General features: G+C 35.3%; 1 protein-coding gene across 4 annotated transcripts; it reads left to right on the top strand.

The window, feature by feature from the left end:
• The first annotated feature begins 14,241 nt into the window (after window positions 1-14,241).
• On the top strand, window positions 14,242-18,754 carry LOC148875860 (E3 ubiquitin-protein ligase RMA1H1-like). 4 transcript variants are annotated; one of them, XM_088966934.1, is made up of 3 exons: window positions 14,337-14,642; window positions 16,290-16,441; window positions 17,748-18,754. In XM_088966934.1, the coding sequence occupies exon 3, from the start codon at window positions 17,786-17,788 to the stop codon at window positions 18,620-18,622; it is 837 nt and encodes a 278-aa protein (XP_088823060.1). In that variant the 5' UTR covers window positions 14,337-14,642; window positions 16,290-16,441; window positions 17,748-17,785; the 3' UTR covers window positions 18,623-18,754. The 4 variants fall into 4 exon arrangements, 3 of the variants coding, with proteins under 3 accessions (XP_088823060.1, XP_088823058.1, XP_088823057.1); XM_088966932.1 differs by having other exon boundaries at window positions 16,286-16,441; XR_016105942.1 differs by lacking the exon at window positions 16,290-16,441 and having other exon boundaries at window positions 14,242-14,642; window positions 17,385-18,754.
• Window positions 18,755-19,869: the final 1,115 nt, after the last annotated feature.

Genomic DNA, 19,869 nt, shown 5'->3' with positions numbered 1-19,869 from the left:
ATTCCAATTCTAAACAGTATTTGAAGATCATCAAATAATCAAACTCACAATTTTGAGTTGCTTAGCCTTAAAATCATAATCTTGGAAATTCTTTTGGAAAACTCATAGTTAGAGGCAATAAGACTAAGAGGAAGCCAAGTGTGGTGGTACTGTCTTGAATAGAAAAGAAGTTTCAAGCTAGGCCGAGAAACCCGAGTTTTCTGGTTAGGCTGAGTATCCCATGCCTAAAGAAATATAGGGCCATAATAGTGCACTGATGGTTCATATTCATGGGTTATGTAGAAGGATCAATTCTTGCCAATCAAAAAGAATTCTTAAAGAGAAGAATTATTAGGGTTACATTCCTTTTTTAGATATTGAGAGGGAGGAAAGTTGGTCAATGAAATTTTGGTTCCCATTAACCAAGATATTCATGTTCTTTTTTTCAGATTTATGTGGGGTTCATGGAAATTTTATTTTCTCAGTACCCATCTCTAAGGTGGGTAAATAACTTTCTCGAGTTCATATATCCTATCCACATAACACTATAATTGTTTATCATGAGCATCTCCTCATGAATGGTAATATGCAAATACAAGAAATGTTCTCAATGTACAACTGTAGTGAGGCATGGATAGGTGTGGGTAGTAGATCCGAACTCAAATTTCTTACCAGGGGAAAAGTTGCCACCATTCAGATGGGACAAAATTGCCCCTTTTAGTAATAATTTTTATGGCTAAAATGGTCATTGTCTTTTTTGCCTAGAAACTAAAAGAACGTGGGTAAAAAAGAGTTGGGCTTCAATCAGTGCAAAGCCCATTCGAACGGCTACTGCCAATATCACTTGCAAATTAAGCACATGTGTTGCAATGGAGATAGAAGTTGAAAATTAACAAAAATAACAATATGATTAAAAATAAACTTAAATTTTTATTATTCAATTATGACATCATGGATTTCTTTAAAAAGTTGGATCACTGACCAACCATCTAGATAAGAAAATAGCTTTGCTTTTAGATTAGGAAAAATTATAGTCAGAGCTGACTGTAGATTTAAAATTAGGTTACAAGTTGGTCCATAAGTCAACAAAACTCTGACAAGTGGTTCTACATTTCAAATTATAACATCCCTCGCAATGTCATTGGAGGCTTATGTGGTTGTTGCCAACATGGGTCTCTTAATTAGACCTATTCATGGGCTGGGGAGCCCGATGAGCTAGCTCAGACCGACCCGATCTAAGTTGGGCTTTGACGAGATTTTCTACCCACGGGCTCAGGCTTGGGCCTAAAATATTGGGCCTGACTTTTTTCAGCCCAGGCTCGGACTTTCTCAAAAAAGCCCGACCTAAGCCTGAGCCTGACTTGATAATATATTATATAATAAAAATATATTTTATATAATAAAAAACATATATAATACATTTTTCTTTATTTTTATTCTCTTTTTTCAAGTAATAATGAGATCTTTACACCAACTGGAGAACGATAGAGATTGAGGGAGGAGGAGATACTGACCAAGAGGGAGAGTGAGGGAGAAGAATGAGAAAGATTGAGGGAGAACAATATATATATAAAGAGAGAGAGAGATAGAGAGAGAGAGAGAGGGAGAGGATTTTGTTTTTGCTACACACCAAAGCTTAGAGAGTGGGAGAGACAAAGGGAGCGGGAGATTGAGAGATGATTGTGAAAGTGAGAGAGAAGGAAGGGAGATCGAGAGACAGAGGGAGTGAGAGAGAAACTGAAAATCCATTTTCGGTATAGGTCTTTTTATGTCCAACAAGGTTTTTAAAACCGACACGGACAACAAACTGATCAGGGGTCCAATTCCTAGGTTGAGCGGTCTGATTGTTCGAACCGAACAGACAACCCGTTTTGACAGAAAATAAAAAATTCTAAATAAATTAAAAAAGATAAAAAATAAAAATCGACCAAACCGTTGAACGGTTCAAACGGTTAGACCGCTCGGGTCAGTGATTTGCTAACCAAATCAACGGTTTTGGGAGAAATAACAATTCTGGGGTAAAATGGAACTACTCACCCCAATTTTTCTGATCTGGTTTTGAAAACCATGGTATCCAACATGGACTAATTAAGAGTCCCATGTTGGCAACAACCACATAAGCCTTCGATGACATGGTAGGGAATTTTATATAACCAACTTTGAGTATAATTTCCCCTTTACATTATGTATTTTCTTATCACACTTAATTTTTGTTTGTCTATGGTATCATTTGACTCAAACCACTAACCCACCATCTAAAAATAAAAATTGTTTATTTCTAGGTGGACATTAAATTTTGTAATACATTTCTATCATTGATAAAATTATTTCTTATGTATAAAACTTTTTTTGTTCAATATAATGAATGCGGAATATTAGATATGTACCCAATATTTTATTTTTTATAAATATATAACATTATATATGTGCCCAAAATTTTCTCTATCTTTTATTTTTTATTTTTGTGATTCTTTCTATTTTCTATTATTAAAAAATTTATTATCTGACTATGACATCATTTCATTTCTAGGTAGATTTTGAATTTGGCATTCCATTTTTGTCATTAATAAAAATAATTATTACATTTCATAGTTATTTATTTTAATTTTTTATTGTTTAATTATGACATTATTTATTAATCCATTTGACCCCAAATGGTCGGATTGCTTATCCATCACTGAGAGGGAAGAAAATGGTCTTATTTTCAAATTACTTTTCAAAATATTTATTTTTATATATTAAAATTAATATTGTAGATTTAATTACAAGAATTTAATGATGAGAAAAATATATCTTAAATATAAGATTTAATGAGAGAGAATAGAAAAATATTTTTATTTCCAATTGGTTTTAAATTTTACATTCAATTTCCATCATTAAGAAAAATATTTTTTATTTACCATACTTATTATTGTTTAATATGTATGTTAAAAATGTTCCAAATTTTTTAATTTTTATTTTTTCATTTTATCTGTTTTCTAATTTTATTATTTAATTGTGGCAACATGATTAACCCATTTGACCCAAATTAATTATTTAATTTCTTACCACCACTTAGATGAAAACACTATTTTTGCTAGGTAGATTTTAAAAGTATAAGCTTTTATATTGTTGGAATTATTAATTTATTAAGTATAGATTTAATTAATAGAACTTAATGATGAGAATAAACAAAAATGACTTAAATATATGATTCAATGAACATGAATGCAAGTTAATAACTTAAATGTTGGATTTAATGAGAGAAAATTAAATGCACTGAATATCTTTAAATTACCCCTTTTCAATTCATTTAATATTGAGAACCAATTATCCTATTTGCCCTCATTTTTTATCAATAAATTTAAAGTTAGAGGAGTAACTTTTGTCCTTAGAAAATTTCAGAAATATTCTTGAGGCCGTTCGTACTTTTTAAAGTAATATATGTATATATCATAAGTACAAATCTTGAAATTTATCCAAACACAACCTATTTTTATATGAATAATAGCACAAGCACAATTTTTCTTAACTTTCTACTACATTAAAAGCTACTCAACCACCATACTTACTCTTGCTATATTAACACGGTCAGCCATTAAAGAGATGTCTTGCTCTACATTAAAGCAAAAGCAGGAGTGACGGGTTTCTCTTTTAAATGGGTGGTAAAGCATCCTAGTCAAAAATAGGTTAAATAAATTTAATTCAATGTTGGTCCCATCTATCTAAGATCTTGGGAGGGGTAAATTGGACATTTTATTAATCAACCAACACCGAAAGAAATAAAGGCATGGAAGACATATCTCTTAATTATATATTATACTAGGGAGTACCTATGAAAGTTAATTAATAGAAATACATAAAAGTAGAAAATTGTTTTATAATTTAATTTTTAAATAATCAATAATTATTTAATTATTTTTGGTCGGCTTTGGTTTAACAATTTTCCAGCCCGACCAAATCAGGTTAGTTTCGGTTTGGCCATTTGTAAACCGGCCTAACATAAATATATAATATTATTTTATATTTCAAATATAATTTTTTAATATAGGAAAGCGGGATTTTTTCCATATTTCTTAGTCTAAAATATTTTATATTGTAAATTTAAATTTTTAAATATATTCTTCTAATAACATCATTGTATTTTCTAAATTTAATTTAAATTTTTAAGTTTAAATATTTTGAACCAACCAACCAAACTAAAAACCAGCCCAAACCGATACCAATGTTTTCAATACACCATTAACCTATCCGGTTAAACCGTTCGAAGTGTCACCCAACCCTGATTCTGAATCTAGCTCTATTGAAACAAGATGTTTAGTCAAAAACCATTACTTGGTAAAAAACCACCCAACTTGGAGGGTTTAATTGTTGACCCATTCAACCCAGTCACTGGGTTACAGGTTGCAATTTTAATGCATGTGCAAACTTTCAGAGGCCATAACTTTGTATTCCATGTCTGATTGAGGTGACCTTTTATTTTATTTTATGTTGGATAACTTTTCAAGATCTATGCATCCTAAGGTGTTGTGGATGCCTTGCATTGGTATTTTTGTGAAAAAAACATTTTTTGTCCTCAAAACGCAATTTTTAACATTTTTTATAAACAAAAAAGTAAAATTAATTAAAAAATACAAAAAATATAAAATAATACATATATTATACGTATAACATAATTATACACTTTTATTAATAAAATATGTATTTGGACACACACACACACACACACATATATGCACAATTATATATGTATATAATATGTATTTATTTAAATATGTAGAGTGCTAATGTGGAATGGTCTAACCCATTCAACTAGGATGATTGAACTGGTGACTGCGACCCATATGCAAAAGCGAGTTAGTCTCTAGGTTGGTTTTTAAAACATTGGTCAATGCAACTCAATTTGGTTGGTTTTCAGTAAAGGTTGATTACTTTTGAGTGACCAACTCCCCAAGTCGACCAGATCATCTTGGCTAGCCAAACAATCTGCAACCAAACTGAATTGCCTAGTGAAGACTCTTAATTTCAGCTAAATTGATAGTCTAGTAGCTAACGAATTACAAAAATTTAATTTCCAATGATTATTGAAAATTTATAGCAAAAATACAATAAATAACTAATAAAACTTCAATACCTCTAAGTTATTTAATCAATTAATCTACTTTATTTCAATATATTTAGACTTTTTTTCAATTATTTATATTTTATATTTCTATTATCTAATATTATTAAATCTATTATAATTAATTTTGTGTCTTTAATATTTTTTTAAAGCTATAACAAGTTTTTGTTATTTAATCTTTTTTTTTGTTTTGGAAATAATATACAAAATATGATTTAATTAGTTATTAATTTTTTGATATTTAAAGTATTTAAAATTAGTTATTTACAATATTATTTAAATTTTAAAATATTAACTATTTCTTAAATTTAAAAACCCATAAAATTATAATTTATACTATTATTACATAATTTCATTATTAATTTTGTAAAATATAAAATTATTATTAATTAAAATGTTATGAAATCCATTATAGTTATTTTTCTAATCTTAAGATTTTTTTTTAAATTTACTACATAATTTCGTTTTTAACTATTTAAAATTTAGTTATGTTAAATATTTCAATAATATGTAAAATATTTAATTTTTTGTTATCAAAATTTTATTTTTTAAAGTTAGTAAATAATATTAAATATTTTGTCATGCAATTATTTAGTTATTTTTAATATGGGAAAATCTATGATGTGGAAAAGATATTGTGACACATGGCACCTCAGAACAACTAGGTGACACCCGAAACCACTTTGGCAACAACTTACCTTGGCCAAGTTGATGGTGTCCCACCTAGCGGCCTGGCACAGGCGCGACCTGGCGGCCTGGCTCTGACGTGAACTGGCAGCCTGGCATAGGCGCGACCTAGTGGTCCGGCCCTGACATGAACTGGCAGCCTAGCACAGGCGCGACCTGGTGGCCTGGCCCTTGTGTGAACTGGCAGCCTGGCACATGCACGACCTGGCAGCCTGGCACAGGTGCCGACTTGGCGACCTGCGAGACGTGCTCGGTGACAAATTCGGCATGCATATCCGAACACTCCCACGATCCTTGGAAGTTGGCCCACGTGCCAAATGATCTGGAGGGTGGTCAACGTGCATGGCGGTTACCTTAGGGAATCTCGGACCACTTAGATAACTTCTCAAAAATCTCGGATATGGTGCGTGAAGCCCACGCCAAACAATGCCTATATAAAGTCAACCCCAATGGCAAGGGGGGCAAGTAAGCAAGTAAGCAAATTTTAGCTCTCATAATATGTGATTTTTAGCTTGCAGTCTACTATGAGAGTACTGACTTAAGCATCAGAGCGACCCCGCCGGGTTAGCCACCTCGGGTCCTCTAACATCTGATATCCTTGCAGGTTCAGTCCGCCGTCCATCTGGAAGCCAAATCACCTCTAGCTGGGAGTAGCCAGATCGCGCTAAATCAATTGGCGCCGTCTGTGGGAAACGCTACAAAAAGCTAAGTTCTCATCCTCCGAAAGGTTAAGTCCTCCTCTTCCAAAAAGCTAAGTTCTCACCTTTTAGAAACTAAAAGCTCTCACTTTCTAGTTTCCATTTTTTATGAACCCAAAGACTATGCAAGAAGTTGATGGCCAACAGACTAAGCTGCTCTACCAACTTTATTTCAATTCGGATAAAGCCTCATCAGTCCTCTTCGTAAGGTACCCTCTACAAAGATGAGGTCTTCGTGGCTTCCACAGGAGTATGCGGCCAATAGACTACATGGACGCCCCTACTGGTCGAGCCTTCCAAGGCTCCCGTGTGAGCTGGTGACCTAAAGTCAGTAGTGCTACCCCCGTAGATTGAGCTCCTAGTAGCTTCTTGTAGGAGTGGGGAACCAACGTCACTAACGAAGCTGATGCAGCGCAGTAGTAGCCCAAGCGCGGCCTGGCACAAGCGCGACCTGGCACTGGCATGACCTGGTAGCCTAGCCCTAGCCCGACCTGGAAGCCTAGCATAGGCGCCGACCTGGCGACCTGGTCTAGTTGCGTACTAGCAAGTTGATAAAAGACTTCGGCTCCACATAAAGCCCAGTCACCTCTTCGACATGGGCAAAATCAAAGATCAACGAGAGTGGACTACGATTCACTCCTAGAGCCTAAGGGCTAAAGTGTCGAACTGGCAAAGACCTCAGCACCACATAAGACCTAGTCACCTCTTTGGCATGGGCAAAATCAAAGATCATGGAGAGGGGACTACGAGTCGCTCCTAGAGCCTAAGGTCTAAAGTGTCGAACTGGCAAAGACCTCGGCACCACATAAGACCCAGTCGCCTCTTCGGCATGGGCAAAATCAAAGATCAAGGAGAGTGGACTACAAATCGCTCCTAGAGCCCAAGGGCTAAGGTGCCAAGCTGATAAAAGACCTCGGAACCACACAAGTCCCAGTCACCTCCTCGGCATAGGCATACAAGACCCATTCGCCTCTTCGGCATGGGAAAAATCAAGGGTAAGGAGAATGGGCTGCGAGTCGCTCCTAGAGCCTAAGGAATTGAATCGACGCTTACGAGCTCATCGAATTGTTCATTCCGGGCCAAAAGGAGAAATTTACTCCCTTCGCCAAGTTATTTTCAACTCGAGAGTGGGGGCAAATGATAAGGGCAAATTTGGCCCTCCAATGATATTGTGACACATGGCACATCGGAACAACTAGGTGACACTAGGAACCACTTTGGCAACAACTTGTCTTTGCCAAGTTGATAGTGTCCCACCTAGCGGCTTGGCATAGGCACGGCCTGGCACAGGCGCGGCCTATCACAAGCGTGACCTGGAGGCCTGGCCCTGGCGCGAACTGACAGCCTAGCACAGGCGCCAACCTGCGAGACGTGCTCGGCAACAAAATCGGCATGCATATCCGAACACTCCCACGATCCTTGGAAGTTGGCCCACGTGCCAAATGATCCAAAGGGTGGTCAACGTGCATAGCGGTTACCTCAGGGAATCTCGGACCACTTAGACGACTTCTCATAAATCTCGGATATGGTGCGTGAAGCCCATGCCAAACAATGCCTATATAAAGACACCAACCCCAATGGCAAGGGGGCAAGTAAGCAAGTAAGCAAATTCTAGCTCTCATATTGTGTGATTTTTAGCTTGCAGTCTACAATGAGAGTACTGACTTAAGCATCAGAGCGACCTCGCCGGGTTAGCCACCCGGGTCCTCTGACATTTGGTTCCTTGCAAGTCTCTAAAGAGCAACGAAGCTCATCAATCCAGCTCGTCACCAGGCAGCCCGGCACCTCACAAGCAGCTTAGCACCTGGTTAGCCCGACACCTCACAGACAGCTAGGCACTATAGTCAGCTCACCACCTAGCTTGCCCAGCTCGACTCAACTCGGCAGCCAAAGTTCTCCACTTCGGCCTGAGTCATCGGCCACTTGGAAGCAAATCAAATGATGAGGTACTTAGTACAAAAAATTGGCCATCACCAAAAATTGATCCATCAGTACCTAATATTAGATATTCTATCACACAATTATTTAGCTATTTTTAATATGGGAAAATCTATGATGCAGAAAAGATATGGTATGGAAAGAGTTTTGATAAACCCACCCATGAATTTTGATAAATAATACCTTATTAATTACCACGTTTATGATTCCAGCTTATTGGTTAGTTAGCAAGGAGAGGCCATCTGATGTGGCAATTTGACATGTTCTACTTTAGTATATATATAGATAGATTAAATCTGATTTTATTTCCTAATTAAAAAATGAAGACATTAATTAATTAGTGTGTGCCTAATTCTTTTAAGAGAGACTGAAACCATAATTTGGTCGACCCTAGATAGTTGGTACAGTCTCTATTCAAATAGGTGGAAGTTAATGAGAAGTTCATTTGTATATTCAGTTCTAACCCTATAAAAGTGAGGCACATCGATTTCCTGCCTTCCAGTTTGGTTTTTTTCATTATAGATAAAAGTAGAACCCGGATTTCTTATTTTTACTTAAATGAGTCTTAATGTCGGCTTCGGTGCTCACAGCATTGGCAATAGCCTTTTATGGCCTTGCATTAGGAATATTTTCCATGAAAAAAAACATACAAGTGCAGAGATAATCTGAATGCACGGTCTTGTAAGCATTGAAGCCAATCTCCATCATTCTACAATAATTGTTTACATGTTTATTAACAAAGATGGAATCTTTTGTATTATATTTTGTTAATTAAAAATGTTGATTCAAGGGGTATTTTATAATATAGATGAAAAATTGGTAGGTGTGGACTGATCTACACCACATCACTATGTAGTGTTTGAAATTATTGTGAACTAGGGATAAAAAGTGTGAATTGATACTGTTCACACATAAAGGGGCATTCTACATGTGTGGTGTGGATTAGTTTATGCCATACTTGTTAGTTTCAGACATCTCACATGCAAGTTGTGAGATAATCTACATAGTCAATTGTGAATGAAAGATTTTTATATTTTAATCCCAAAATAAATTGAAACAAATAATGGATAACATAAAGCATCAATATGTAATTATTGAATGTCAAATATTACAAGATAAAATGAATATATATGGATTTGTCTAATAATGTAAAATCATTTTTATAACAAACAAAGGCAATAAAAATAATTTAAAGCAATAACTTTTTATCTTCAAATATTAACAATTATTAAAATAATTTAAAAATAAAGCAAAACAATATAAAGATAAAATAAACATAAAAGAAAAATAAACTAAAAAATAACTATGACAAATTGGGACATAATCTCACTGTGGATGGGGAGTTTTACTTGTGGACGATATACTGGGGAATGGACGGTCCCTATCCAATGCATATTGTGGATGGGGGACCCTCTAGAGTGAACGGAACAGCTGCATGTAATGTGATATTCATGCAATTGAGCACAACCTCAATTTGCTCTTTCTAGTGTGGAGTGAATTATTTCTCCTTTTTCGTATAAGTGCTTTATTGAATGTTTTTCTTTGAAGATAAGTCAAAATGTTTGAAGTAGCAATCAATGACACTAAATACAACGTTAACCAAAATGTGGATTGGTACTAAGATGAAATTGAAGTAGGAGTCAGTTCGAATTTGATGGAGTTGATGGTTGTGTTAGGGGCTACTTAACCAACTATAATAATGCGTTTGGATATATTACCCGTTGCTACTCACGGGACACCACAACCGCACACAAGGTTGTACTATTCAATTCAATGGCTAGGTGCGGATACGTGCGGATACATCTGGAGCAATAATAACCATTGTTTTTAAAATTGGACCTGACCAGAAAAACCGAGAATCGGTCACCTGATAGGTTTTGTTTTTTTTCTAAAACCGTTGATTTTGGTCAGTAAACCACTGAACCAGTCGGTTAATCATTCGAATGGTTTTGGTCGTTTTTCAAATTTTTAAATTTTTTTAATTTATTTGTCAGAATGAGCCGATCATTCGGGTTGAACGATCAGACTGTTCGAACCGATAACCGGACCCCTGACCAATTCGGTCACCGGTTCATTTTTAAAAACCATGAAAATAACCCCTCGTGAGCCACTAATTGCATATCTTGTAATAAGATGGCCATTCCTCTTAATAACTTATAACAAGGTTTAAAGTATCAATACACGCACATGAATACATTTTACCCATGTTTATTATTATTTTAATTTTTTTAATTTCATTTTTACATATTTTTATATTATTTAATCAATAAAAATATTAATTTCTTGAAAATACTTTGATGATATTCTTATTTTAGTTTCTTAATGGGGCCTTTAAAGTTAAAACCCCAATATTGTTCTCTTCCCTCTCAAAAGTTCTCAATTAGAATTTTCAGTTGTTGAGAATAAACCACCATTAGAATTTTAGAGCTATTTACAAATCAGATGTCTGATTTTTTTTTTTTTAATTCTTTAAACGTGTGATCTTTTAGATTACACCTATTTAATGGTGGGCCCATATCTTCTATACATGAAACACATGGCGATTGAAGGGGGGCACGGGCATCCAAAAGTCGGCTCTAATCTTTAATATTATCTTGTCGTGTACTATGGCAACATCTGCTTTTAAATAATATCAATAATTATTCCACTCCAACAGATTTATTTGAGCTAATGAAACTAATAATTTATTAGTAATAATATGTTAGGAATTATACAATGTGTGTTACTAACAGTGTTACTAACAGTGAGTACATCGTTTGTTGAAATAACATCGGAGCCCACTTTTAAAGCACATAGACTTTGATCGAATCCCACGACCAATAATTTTATCACCGATGGCTGGCCCCGTCCGTGTATACATTATCAGTGGACGGTGGCATCTTGTGGGTCCCACGCCTACCAATGGATCACTGTAGAGTGTAGGGGTGTGTTCACTTCACGGTTGGGTTGGGCTACTTTTTTTTTTAAATCGAACCGGTAGTAAAACCGGTAATTATTGGTTTTTCGATTTTTTATATTTATAATACATAATATAAAAAATTATATAAATATAATAAATTTTTAAAATATATATATATATAATATTATATTTTAAATAATAAATAATATATTATATATTATATATTATAAATATATCTATCTATATCTATATAGCATTGCGGTTCACATCAGCATGCCTCTCCTTGCTCTATTACCCCCACCATGCGTTCTTCTTGACACTCTCTCCTCTCCACTTCCCACCACTCCCATTAAGCCGTGTCATCAATCACCATTACCAACATAACTAACTAAAAATATTCATATAATTTCTCCCCTAAGGGATCTCCTCTAAGCCATTAGGAACTTATCATGTACCCCACTCACTAATTAATTCCTAAAATCTCTCTCCCCAATCTATATCCACCCTCTCTCATTTAATTAGTGTTATTACCAAAAGAATAAATGCGGTTAGTAAATTACCAAAAATTAAATACTCTTATTAGTATGGTTAGAAAATTACCAAAAATTAAAAAATATTGTTATTAATTAACTCATCATGAAATTTTAAAGTATTTTAGGTAAATGTTGTTATATTCATGTTAATTAGCAACATTTTGTAAAAATTGAAAACTCTTTAACTAATTTTTATAAAATTGAGAATTATATTTAACAATTATCAAAAAAGTATAAATTTTTACTTATTGTTATTGTTATAGTTAATAACCAAATTCAAATAGAGGAATAAAATGTTGGAAAAATGAAATTATTAATTAATTTATATTGGAAAATAAAAGATAAATTAGTGTAATTTTGTTAGTAAACTACATAATACAAATAAATATTTAATAACATTTTTAAATAAATCTCCATAATTACAAAAATGTAATAATTTTTTTAAAAATTTAATAAAACTACATTTTCGTAAAATAACATTTTGGAAATTTTGAGAAAATTTATTACATTTGATAGATTTTGCAAAACTATTGAAAATCATGTAATTTTTATTGTAAATTATTAAATATAAATGATTATGTGAAAGGGAAAACTATAATTTGAACCAATAATTACACAAATTATTAAGATAAATTAGTATAATATTGGAAAAAGAAAATATTGATTAGTTTATATTAGAAAATATAAGATAAATTAGTGTAATTCTGTAAGTATACCATTAAAAGAAAATACATTATATAATAATAATTAAAAAATAAGTTTGAATAAATTTTCAAAATTACACAAATGTAATAAATTGTTCAAAATTTTTATAAAATTATATTTTTGAAAATTAAAGATAATTTAGTGTACTTTTAGAAATTTATCATGTGGTAGATACTCACTATATTCTTTTAATCATTTTTGTCATCATATTTAATATTGGGTTGATGAGGAGTGTTTGCCTTGCCTTGAACCTGTCTGACACTAGGGATGGAGTGGAGAAATTCGAGAATTGTTTATCCTTGATGAGGAGTGGGTGCCTTACCATGAATTGACTCAACAAAAAGGACGAGGCATGGGAATTTAAGGATTCCCCATCCCTAATGGGGAGTAGGTGCTTTGCCTTCAACCCACTTGACAATGGGGATGGGGCAGTAATGGGGTAGAGTGTCTTGACTATAGGGTGGGGACAGAGATGGGGTGTCCCACCTCGAACCTGCCCCATTGCCATTTCTATATAATTGTTAATTATTAGTAAAATTAATAAAAATATTACCATTTGTAATTATTTTTATTTATTTAAAGTCAATCAAAAAATAATAACAATTATTAAAATTTTTACAAATGATTAATAAAGTTAAAATTATTAGCAAATATCTGTTCATATTAAATTAACAATAATTATTTTATGTAAATCTTCATTAAATGAAAATGCAATTATTAAAATTTTAAATATTAACAATAACTTCAAATACTTTTAGTTAATTAACAACAAATTTTGATTATTAATTTATCAATTAATTATTAGTAAATAAAATTATTCAATCTTTTAGATTTTCCTGTGCATCGCACAGGTCCCACTAATATTTATATATAATGCATATTTATTAATTTATAATATATGGATAATATATATATGAAAAATATATATAGTATAGATAAATATACATATAATTCATTTTAATATATATATATATATATGGGGCTAAACACCAGTTTTTATATTTATTAACGAAATTGAAGTGATAACTTCAGTTTTTGAAAAATATTAAACCAAAACTGAATTAATCAGTTCAGTTAACCAGATTTTTTTATTTTGGTCTCGTTGGTTCGGTTTTTCTTGCTCACCCCTTAGAGTGTAGAGAATGCTGCCGCTACGGTAACAATCAAAACGACATTGTAAGGATTCGATCCCGTAGGCCTGGCATTTCGACTTTACTCTCTGCTTAATCAACCAATCTTGGGACCACAGAATCCGGACTCCAGTACAAAAAGCGACCGGAGAGTTGGAGGCACATTGCTTTATACTGTAGCAATATATGTCCACAGCATCAGATAAACCTAGGTCCCTTGTTACGTACCGTCGATTAAGCATCACCGTCCATAAGATCGACATGCAAGAGAGGGTCCCACGGTCCCACCTTCTAAAGGACCCACAAGTCTTTGGCACATAAACAGACGTCTCTTACGTTCTTGCGTTCTGAACGTTACACAGTCAAAAGCGCCAACTGAATTATTATATAATAATAGTTAAAAAAGAGAAAAAAAAAAAGAAGGTTTTTATGTGAAGTCAACCAATCGGACGGCCAGGACGGGGGTAGTAGAGGAAAAATGAGCTACATGCGCTTGTTAGCGAAGGCCAGGCACAAGTTGAAATAGTGCAGAAAAGAAGAGGGAATACAGGAGGAGCACACGCACGGATCACGCATTTCCACGTGCCACGTCAGCGAAGCAGAGAAGCATCGGTAGGAGGATTGTTTATCCGTTTTTTCTATAAATATAACCCGTCGGAGAAGGTTCGTCCCTCAACTGGTTTCCCCTCAAAACCGCAAAAGTCCGCTTTGTTTAGATTTTCCCTCTCTCTCTCTCTCTCTCTCTCTCTCTCTCTCGCCCTCTGTATTTCTACTAATTTTCTCCATCCATCTCCTTAACTGGTTCCTCCGTTTCCTCTCTCTCTCTCTCTCTCTCTCTCTCTCTCTCTCTTTCTCTCTTTCCTTTAAACGACGCGATTGGATTCGCCATTGAAGTAGCCGGTGACAACAAAAGCTTTGAATTGTAGCAGAAGAGCAAGCAGAGCTGATCTCCTTGAGCCTGTCGGAATATCGGTATGTACTATCAAATCCATTCTCCGGTTCTCGCTCGCCTATTCTTTTTGTTGTCTTTATCTCTGCCAATTTGTTTATTAATCTAAGATTTATACGGGTTTTTTTTATCTATACAAAAAAGGATTTTTATTTCGTAGTATATGAAGTTTAGATCTTGTACCCGGTACCTTCCTTTTTTTTCTCCTGGTTCTTCCGTGGATGATTTGGATCTTTCTTTCTCCCTTCTTCCCTATGTGGTGCTTCCACCCCCTTCCTCTCAGCTGAGAATGGAGAATAGCAGGATCTATCGGATCGTTTTGTTTTTGTCAGGGAGGAATTGCATAATGCAATTGCTCGTTTCGTGGGAAAAAGGGTGGTTTGGTGGCCCTAAATCGACAGGTGTAAGCGATTCATTGAGAGAATCATATAACTCGGGCTTCATATGATTCATTACTAATTCATCGAGTGGATTTTCAACGAGAAATTTATTAGACACGATACATGGCGTAAGGCTTCTCTTTTTCTCTAAAATAGATCTTCTCTGAGACGTTTCGTTTTCTATCAAATAGATGTCACTAGTCCGAGTTATCGGAACTCATTGCACGCTGGAATTTCATGCGTAAGAGCCGGATTCCTGGTTAATTCCTATAGAACATGTGTGTAAAACACTGAAAGCGTTGCTCCTGAGTTGATCGATCATTCGGTGGGAAGCTTGGCGTTCTCTGTCTCAATTTGTGATTTTGCACTCCCGATCTGTAAAATCGCCACTGTCCGTTCATCTAGTTACATTGGTTGTCATCTTTTTACATCTGGAGGACATTATTTATCCATAATAGCTCGATTAGAAGAATTCCATTACGCAATAACAAAACTTATCTCCCACCAAGTTCTCTGTCGGTCTGTCTCCCTCTGGACTTTTTTTCCCCTTTTTTTTCAGGATTTTCAGGCCTGGATGCAGCCGTAGAGAAGTGTCTGTACGTTGTCGGTTCTCCTGGTTCTTCTTAGTTCTTAATCAACTATTTCTATTTTATTTTTCTATTACTGGTCAGAAACCTTGATCTTCCCAATCTAAAAGAGAAACCGGTTTCGGCATCTTTTTCTTGTCTCGATCTTCAGTCTTTCTCTGACACAATCAAAACCTTGCCTCGTCTTTCGTTCTAACAATTAACCTCGATAACCAGTCCATATGTTGTTATCTCCTTGGCCATTCTTATACTGATAGTCCTCAAAAGATGAATACCTGCAGCTGCAAATAATTGCTGCACCGAGTCGGCTCGGACGATCTGTAAAGACTCGGGACGGGTCCTTAGAACAGGATGATTTCTGTTTTCCTTTATTTATTTCCAATTTGTCTGTGGAATCAAAACACTTTGCCCCTATAACCACCGAAGCGTCTAAGGCTCCTCTCTCATCATCCTTTGATTCATTCTTTCCCCTTAAATCCTTCTTTCGATATCTTTCTCGGATTCTATTCCAAAGACAAAAAAAATCGTTAACTCAAGATGGAGAGATGTAAAGAATGGTAAAGTCAAGGGTCTCTAACTTATTTTTTTGTTCACACACCAGTAGGTGGCCAAATCCCCACCCGGTTTACCTTAAATTAAAGCCCATAGTTTATTATTTATTAGTTATAAATTGGATCTCTGATCTCATCCTTTTATCAGGAAGTTTCATGCATGGCCCACCTAAGGATTGAACGTCAAGATACCAACTAGATGCCTGTCATCAGATCAGATCAAGGGATTAATATTTTATGGGATGATGATATTTCCCGTCCTTGGGGGGTCTCTGCAAGTTAGAATCTATGGATGAATTATTAAGTAAGAATGGAAATTTCCACTGTTAACTGCTAAAAGCAATGGTCGTTTTCTTTTTCATTTTCTTCTTTTTTTTTTGCTATAATTTAGGGGGAGGGGGAGCAGAAGAGAGGTAGCTTTTCATGTAAACCTGTTATTTCTATATGTAACACTTTTTTTTCACTTTTTCAAATATTTGATTGATGATTCTTTTAACACTAACACATACAGAGGAAGAATAAGGAGAGGAAACCAACACTATAGTATCTAGATATTCGTAGACCCCCTACTTGGGAAGTTTAGATTATTAAAATTTACCTAGTATCTTTTAATCTCTTGTAATTAGGCTGTTTTTTTAGTTGAGATTTTAATGAATACCAATAAATGAAAGTTGAGGCAATTTTCTTAAGCTAAAATCACAAAAGAAATAGGAGAATAAGTTCTTGTGGGTCCTGACATTATGTGGTCTTTGTAGTTTGTACGAGTTGTCTTTCGTAACTCATTTAATTGGGAACCCTTGGCCTACAAGTAATAGTATTGATGCTGGGGCTTATGCGCCAATATTATAGTTTTGAGCTTCCCTTTGCTTTTTAGCTCCTTTTTTAGGTGAATGTTTCAGAGAAGTAACCAATTAGACAAATTTGTCTGGTTCTATGCTTTTGGTTGGTTCCAGGCTCCAGCCATGCATGATTGGAAAGTTTGTCTGGTTGCTGGCACATTAAGAGGACGTGGAATAGTCGTAACCTAAGGATGTTGGATGAGGAAAATATTTACCTTGAAATCCTGATACCCTCTTATCTTTAGTATTATTTATTCTAACACAATGAATAAAAAAGATAAAGAGACCGATAAGTACGGGATTCAGATCTTTTGTATTTCTGATGCTTGTCTCTGAGTTTGGAGTTTCCATTAGCTTTTGTCTATACTCACTTTATCTTAAATTCATTTGGATTTTGAATGTTTCAAGGATTCGGATTCTGGACCAATACTTGAGATGAATTGATAATTACCAAGACCAAGTATTCGTGGCTGGCAGACATGGGCCTCTCCCTTCCCATCCTTCAGTAACTTGTCGTGTTGTAGACAGTGTTGAGGGGAGGGCTCTTATCTTATAGAATTCTAGTTTGATCCATAGAGCCATCCATTAGCCTGATGAATGATGATGGAACATTAATTAGTGACACCATCGTCCACTAAGTCAATCCTTAAAGATTATTCCCCCATTTACAGCTATAATTGGCAACATGCCCAGTGAATTGACTCATACATGGAAAAGGCTCAGCTTCAGCTCAGGAGTAACCTTCGTCTTTCCCATTTTTGTGATACTCAGGACTCGTGGGCGGCAGCAAGTAAAGAGAAAAGGTGCAAATGGCCATAGAGCAATACTTCCACGAAGTGGACGGAGATGAATCGCCACCGCGCAAGTGGACAACGGTCTCAAATACTGCGACAGAGTCGGACACTGCCGGCGCCTCCTTCGACTGCAATATCTGCCTAGACTTCGCTCTGGAGCCGGTGGTGACGCTCTGCGGCCATCTCTACTGCTGGCCGTGCATTTACAAGTGGATTCATTTACAGCGTGCAAGTGCTTCCACGGGCCTAGAACAGCAGCAACCACAGTGCCCCGTCTGTAAGGCCGATATCTCCCACAAAACCCTGGTTCCCCTTTACGGACGAGGCCAAACCCCCACTACACAAACGGAACCCAAAGCCAAAGGGCTACACGCAGGTCTCGAGATACCGCGGAGGCCCCCTGCATGTGGGGTTCACGCCCTGATAGCTACTACCACAACGTCAGCCACATCACACTCGCATTCACATTCACATGGTGATCCGCAGCCTAATCCTCACCATGGCCACTCACAGTCACTGTCGGGGACGTTTCAGCATCATCAGCAATACTCTCCATATCAGTACAGAAATTACACAGCAGCATCCCCACTGTTAAATCTTGGGGGCACCACCATTACTAGCATCTTCTATCCAATGGTTGGGATGTTTGGAGAGATGGTCTTTGCTAGAGTTTTTGGTAATTCCCAAACAAGTCTATACGCATATCCCAATTCCCAGTATCTTGTAGGAGGTAGTGGTTCTCCCAATCCCACCCCCAGGATGAGACGGCAAGAGATGCAAATTGACAAGTCGCTTAACAGAATCTCCATCTTCCTCTTCTGTTGCCTTGTCCTCTGCCTTCTCTTGTTCTGAGAATCCACTTTTTCTTTTTTCGGCTCCTTCTCATTGTATACTTGTAAAAATCCGGAATATAAGCTTGTGAACCATACATGATAGATCAGAATATATACTATATTATATATAAAGTAAGCTTGGAATTCCAAAGTGGGTTTAGCCACATTCCCAAATGCCCACATCATATTTCCTTTACTTGGGCAAAATTAGTGTGTTATTTGCTCTGGTCCTTCGAAGCCTAATACGACAGGCTTTGGGATAACACATTCCATTAAGGAGTTCTGGCTGAGCGCAATTCTGTATATGCAATAAACCTCCAACAACCTGATATAGACTACATTATTTATTTGCTTCTGTGTGAATTACTTCGAAACCACTAATGTCCTAAATAGCTTTTCTTAATAGTTAATCGGAAGCTCTCTGTTTGGCTTATAAATTTGCAAATTTTGGTTGTAATGTTTTTAGGTTTATACTTTTGAATGACTTGATATAATGAATCAGCCCAAAGGGAAAAGTTAATCGGAAGCTTGGTGGGTATTCCCTGATCTTATACATCTTAATTTGTTATTGATTGCACTCCATTGAGTTGGTTGTCATCCTTTTCCATCACAGTCCAGTCGTTGGGCACAGCATGAGTAATAATTATTTCATTATATGTCTAAATCTGCCCCAAATTAATAAATGATGATGGTGATAGCCTGATAGCTACGGATTTACCTTTTGGGGGACTTCATTGCTTGCAATGAAAATAAATTTGCACTGATGTAAAATTATGACTGTGCAAATGATTTGAGTGTAAATTCTGACTTATTTTTGTTTTAAATTTTAGTTTATTTTGTTTGATTGTATTATAAATTAAGTAAATTATGATATAAAACAGAATAAAATAAAATTCAAAACAAAATTAAACAAGAATTTATATTTTTTATATTTGCACCCCTATGTATTTGTATTAGTGCAAATAAATTTGCACTACAACTAAACATAGCCTAAATAATCGAAGTAGGATATCTCCAAATTTGATTCAATTTGAGAGATTTAAAATCATTTCATATACCACGGATATCTAAAGCTGTGATTCAAATTCGATTTGCTTGCATTCCGGATTTCCAATTTGAGTCCAATTCAATTAGAATAGTGGGAAATTTATGTAGGATTAGTATAAACCCAAAAAATAAGTGGTTATGAAATATGATGATCAGATCCGAGTAAACAAACGGATCCTATTTTCAAATCCGATTATGATTTAAATGGATACCCAAATC

Source organism: Nelumbo lutea, chromosome 1, assembly GCF_056320005.1.
Source record: "Nelumbo lutea isolate HS-2025 chromosome 1, American lotus-T2T, whole genome shotgun sequence".
NCBI lineage: Eukaryota > Viridiplantae > Streptophyta > Magnoliopsida > Proteales > Nelumbonaceae > Nelumbo > Nelumbo lutea.
The sequence above is the reverse complement of the archived record's forward strand: the minus strand, read 5'-3'. Positions and strand labels throughout refer to the sequence as shown.